Here is a 5,166-nt window from a genome sequence, read left to right on the forward strand (position 1 = left end):
GTAGGTCCTGGGATGGGGGAGCGGACCCCCAAGCTCCGGAGGGAGGACTGGGGACAGCCGAGCCGCCCCGCAGCAGCTCTGGCTCTGGGGCGAGCCCGGCCGCGCTCTCCTGCGTGCGTGTGTGTGTGTGTCTGGTTGCAGGATTTGATCCTATTCAGGACTCCAGACAGGCACCGCTGGGCAGCGGGAACAAAAGCTTGACGGGTGAGTAATAGCTCTGTCAAAACAGTTGCTCGCTGGAGCGAATGTGGCAGACAACTCCCGGGGCCCCGGGCTGCAGCCCCGCCGGGATGTCCCGCAGTGGGGTCAGCGCTCCGTGCTCTGCCCCAGCCCCGCCGCCGAGCCGGGGTCGGGGTGTGGAGGCAGCGTGAGCAGGGGTCTCAAAGCGGCACACCCACTTTGGGACACTGGGAGACTGGCAGCCGAGGGGCTGGGGCAGCAGGGGGGCCCCGGCTGCCAGCCTTCCTGCTGCCCCATGAATTAAACATGCCGGGGAGGTAACACACACCGCTGCGGGCGTGAAGCCAAATACCCGCTCCGGAGAGCTGGGCAGCGTGGTTACAGGGTGGGAGGATGTGAGAGCCGGGGGGCCGGCGGCGGGAGAGATACTGGGCCCAAGGGGGGCCGAGTCTCGGCAGCCACCTGGAGTCAAGCAGGGGTCCCACTGCCCAGGCTGCTCAGGGAGCTCAACTGCACCATGAGAGCTCTGCCCCAGCACAGGGGTCCCAGAACCCATGCCAGGTGCTCCCCTGGCACAGGGCATAGATGTGGGCATCCCTGCTCAGGAGTCTGAAATGCCAGAGGTGGGAGGGACTGGGAGCATCCTACCCACCAGCTGTCGGGGCTGAGCTGGGTGTCACCATAAACCCAGCTCTGAATGCTTCAGTTCTCTCAGCCTGAGTCTAAACCTGACCCTGGCCTGAACCCTGGCACTAATGCTGATGCCAACCCCAACTCTCATGCAAACCCTCCTACTAATGTGGATCTGAACCCTTGGCGCTGATACTAATGCTAGCATTAACCCTAACAAGAAACCTAACTTTAGCCCTAGCCCTAACAATTACTTTAATGCTAATCAAATCATTAAACCTAATGCTAACACCAAACCTAACACTAATGTTAACCTTAACTCTAATCCTAACCCCAATTCTAATCCTAACCCTAATCCTAACCTCATCCCTAGCCCTATTGCTGACTCTAACATTAACCCTGACCCTTATGTTAATGTGGACCATAACTCCAGCAGCACCCCAGCTCCAGGCTGCAGCAGCACCCTGGGGTTCCCCCGTGAACTCCAGCCAGGGCTGAGCTCACCCCAGCAAAGCTGTGCCAAGTCCAGTGAGTCCACAGCATTCCTGGGCTACCCCTCCTAGCAGCCCCAGCCCCACCAGAGAACAGAACACCCGCACAAACCCCAAAGTCATCTTTTCTCCCAGGAGACTTTCCCAGGCTTAGCTAGTGCATGGGATTAGCCTCATCCTGCATCTCTGCATGCCGGGGAGCCCCAGAGCCAGGACTGGCCGTGTGGTGAGCCCAGCACCGCTGGTACCACTGTAAGTGCCGTGACAGCCACCGCCTGGCCCCAATATCTGGGACATGAAAGGCCCCAAAGCCTCTGATGTGCAGAGGGAAAGGAACGGAAGGGAAGGGAGAGGCTAGAGTCAGTGCCAAGGGGAAACTTTCCTACAGCTCGGCCTCAGGCAAGGGAAAAACCAACAAACACATGGGCACAGGCTGCAGATAAATCCCAGTGAGCGCAGAACACGGCTGTGAGCAGAAACGGACCGTCAGCGTCTTGCCCCTGTAGTCAGCCCCAGCGTGATGCTCCTCATCCCACTGCCAGCCTGGCTGGCTCTGGGCATCCTGCAGCTGCCCCTCGGCAGTTTCCAGGTAAGGATCTGCTTTCCCTCCTCTCCAGCCCCACAGCAGCCCTCTGAGGGCTGCTCAGCATCCACCTCTCACACCCCAGCACCTGACACCAGCCCAGAGTGGGGGTATGGCACAGTCAGGGCCAGGGGGATTGTTATGGGGCTTTTCCCCTGCAGCAGTGAAATGATGTTAAATGGGCACAGGGCATGCAGCTTCTCCACAGCATCCATGTGCCAGAGCAGGACCAGAAGGTGGTCTGGTCTTCAGAGGCTGAAGCTGACAGAGCCACGGTCAGACCCCACCAGGATGGGAAAGGGCTCTGTCCAGCACAGGAGATCCAAACTAGCACTCAGGATACTGCCTGCTTGGAAGGGTCCTCACAGGCTGTGGCAGAGTGGCAGGGGAACCCAGCAGTGATTGGGGTGTCGCCATGATCCCCCAGGAATGCCTGAACCGGCAGCAGGCACTCAGCGTGGTGCAGCAAATGCAGAAGCTGCTGGTGGCACAGGAGGCCACCCACCTGCAGGGCACACGCGGGCTCCGGCACCAGCTTTCCATCCTCCAGAGCCGCCTCCAGAGACCAGCCACCAAGCACAATGGTAATCCTGGCTGGTCACCACCATGGGTGACATCCCCACGGGGCCAGCTCTGATCCCTGGAGCCACACAAACAGCCTGGGCAGGGGACCCCCCAGCTCCCTGGCAGGCTGGGGTTGGCTCCAGGCTGGCAATGTCCATCCCCACTGACGTCTGTCTGTCAACAGAGATGTGTCCGCAGCTGCCAGTGCCCCTGAACGGACGGATGCTGGGCCGGAGCCTGCGGGTGGGCCACGAGGTTCACTTTGTCTGCGACGCTGGCTTCTGGCTGGTGGGCTCGGAGACGCGCGCTTGCCGGCACAACCGCACGTGGAGCGGCACCCAACCCTTCTGCAGAAGTGAGTGGAGTGGGATTGGGGTGCCTTGCTCTGCCCTTCCGAGGGGCTCCTCTGTCACCCTGAGCTGTGGGGTGGCATTGCTGTGCCCAGAGGTTGCAGCAACGGGCACTGGAGTTGGGCAAGGATGCATTTGTGCAGCTGATGCTCACGAGCTCCTTCTCCCTAGGTATTGATGACTGCTCCAGCAACCCGTGTGCCAACAGCGGGACCTGCGTGGATGGCAACCAGAGCTACACGTGCCTGTGCCCCCCAGGCTGGTCAGGCCCCAGCTGCCAGAGCCCCATCTACTCCTGTAGGTGCCTGGGTTTGGGCTGTGGAGGACGGGGATTCTCATGGGGACATACCTGGCCATGCCGTGCCTGTCTCCCCCTTCCCTGGCAGCCTCTTGGAACCTTGGCCCCCACCACCTCCCCATGCCCCAGCATGTGACACCTGCTGTCCCCTGCAGACTGGGTGACTCTGAGCAACACCTCCTTCAGCCGCCAGCCTCGCTGTGCCGAGGGCCGCTCGGGCTCCCGGCGCTGCAGCTGTGACACCGGCTTCCAGCTGCAGCCTGGTGGCGTGTGCCAAGGTAAAAGGAGGGTGAAGATGATGAAGCGGGGGAACCAAGGCTTGGTGGCAATGGGACCTCTGGCCATTCCCCACTTTGTCCACCCTAGATGTGGATGAATGCCAGCTCTACCAGTCCAGCCCCCAGACGCAGATTTGCCTCCATGACTGCCTCAACCTCCCTGGCTCCTATCGCTGCCTCTGCCCCCCTGGGTATCTGCTCCATGCTGACCGCAATGCCTGTGAGGGTAAGAAGCCAGGGTTCAGGGCAGGGAGCCGCTCATGGGAAGAGGAGTGCAGTGGGGACAGCCTCACTCACCCCGTGTCACCACCACAGATGTGAATGAGTGCACTGGGAAGCAGCACAACTGCAGCCAGGGTGACCTCTGCATCAACACCTTCGGGGGCCACCGCTGTGTGCGCCCCAAGTGCCCCCAGCCACGCCACAACACCAGCTATGTCAAGACCTCTGCCTTGTGAGTACCATACTGTGTGTGGCTTGGGCTGCATCGTGCCCTGTCCCAGGGTGATGGGTCCTATTGTGTGCTGGGGGCTGTATTGTGTCACCCAGGGCAGCCGGGAGAGTGCCAACCAGCACTGGTAGCAAATTGCCCCATGGGGTGTTCAGGTGTGCTTGGCATGCTCCCTGATGGTCTTGGGATGCTGGGGGTGCAGGTGGGAGCACCCCAGTACATGGGGGCTTTATCCAGGATCCTGGCCCCTCTCAGAGCCCCAGCCTGGGGGGAATGATGCTGATTTTCCTCTGCTGCACATCCATGTGTTGCCATCAGCTGCCTTCCAGCAGTCCCAGCCATCCCACTCTTGAGATTAAACTTCTTTGTGCCACCCACATAGAGGACCCCTGATCCTGGCAGATTCCTCTTCAGGAAGCACATCTGGCTCTATCCCTGGCCTTCAGCTGGGACTGTGGCACCCAACCAGTCCCAGCCTCCAAGTGTCACCCAGAGCTGTGTCCCTGCAAGCCTTGGCACTCGCCTGGCAGAAACAGGGATGAGGCAAAGATGGGATTTTGGGCACACTTGGATGTGTCTGTCTTGGGTTGCTGTGCCACAGGACGGACAGCAGGGCTGGGGGTGCTGCCTGTGACACGGGCTGCGCTTGTGTGCAAGGATGAGGGCAGCTCCCTGAGAGCCAAACCACGGCACTGAGCAGTGGCACCTTTCTCTCCTGGCAGCCAGTGCGAGAGGAACCCCTGCCCCATGGACAGCAGAGCCTGCCAGCTGGCTGCCAGCTCCATCTCCTTCCACTACCTGCCGCTCCAGGCCAACCGCACTGTGCCCCGTGTCCTCTTCAAGATGTCCACCACCCGCTTTGTGGGTGACAGCCTGCGCTTCGCCATCACGGGTGGACGGGGCCAGGGCGTCTTCGCCGTGCGGCGCTCGGACCGGCAGACGGGAGAGCTGCTGCTCACCAGCCCTGTGGCAGGGCCAGCCACGCTGGAAGTGGAGCTGGAGATGAGCGAGTTCTCCCACAAAGTTCTCCTGGGCAAGCACATCTTCAAGGTCACAGCTTTTGTGTCCCCATATGTGTTTTGATTCCCTTTAGAGGCAGGTGTGGGGCCATGCCAGGGCCTCTCAGTGGAGCAGGTTCAGCTCAGTGGTCCCAGTTTTTGTCCCATTGGAGCTATCCCTCTCCCATAATACTTTCTCATAGCCATCACAGCAAAAACTGTCCCTGTAGGAAAAACCCCATGGCCAATGGAAAGATCAGCCTGGGGGTGCCTACCTCTGCCAACCCCCTCCCTCTCTGCTCACATGGCACACGGAGGGGAAAGACGGAGTGAGCCAGCAGCA

General features: G+C 60.7%; 1 protein-coding gene across 1 annotated transcript; it reads left to right on the plus strand.

The window, feature by feature from the left end:
- The first annotated feature begins 1,701 nt into the window (after positions 1–1,701).
- LOC107209647 (fibulin-7-like) lies at positions 1,702–5,166 on the plus strand. Its single transcript, XM_015639553.3, has 8 exons — positions 1,702–1,890; positions 2,312–2,468; positions 2,633–2,803; positions 2,970–3,095; positions 3,252–3,374; positions 3,463–3,600; positions 3,690–3,828; positions 4,548–5,166. Exons 1-8 carry the CDS (start codon positions 1,822–1,824, stop codon positions 4,906–4,908), a joined length of 1,284 nt encoding a protein of 427 aa, XP_015495039.1. The 5' UTR covers positions 1,702–1,821; the 3' UTR covers positions 4,909–5,166.

This window comes from Parus major, chromosome 11 (assembly GCF_001522545.3).
Source record: "Parus major isolate Abel chromosome 11, Parus_major1.1, whole genome shotgun sequence".
Taxonomy (NCBI): domain Eukaryota; kingdom Metazoa; phylum Chordata; class Aves; order Passeriformes; family Paridae; genus Parus; species Parus major.

Excerpts from the sequence above, each read along its gene's own strand:
- LOC107209647 (XM_015639553.3), top strand. The coding sequence starts at position 1,822 with ATGCTCCTCATCCCACTGCCAGCCTGGCTGGCTCTGGGCATCCTGCAG. Across the intron at positions 2,469-2,632 it reads ACCAGCCACCAAGCACAATG|AGATGTGTCCGCAGCTGCCA; the intron begins GTAATCCTGGCT and ends GTCTGTCAACAG. Across the intron at positions 3,829-4,547 it reads TATGTCAAGACCTCTGCCTT|CCAGTGCGAGAGGAACCCCT; the intron begins GTGAGTACCATA and ends CTCTCCTGGCAG.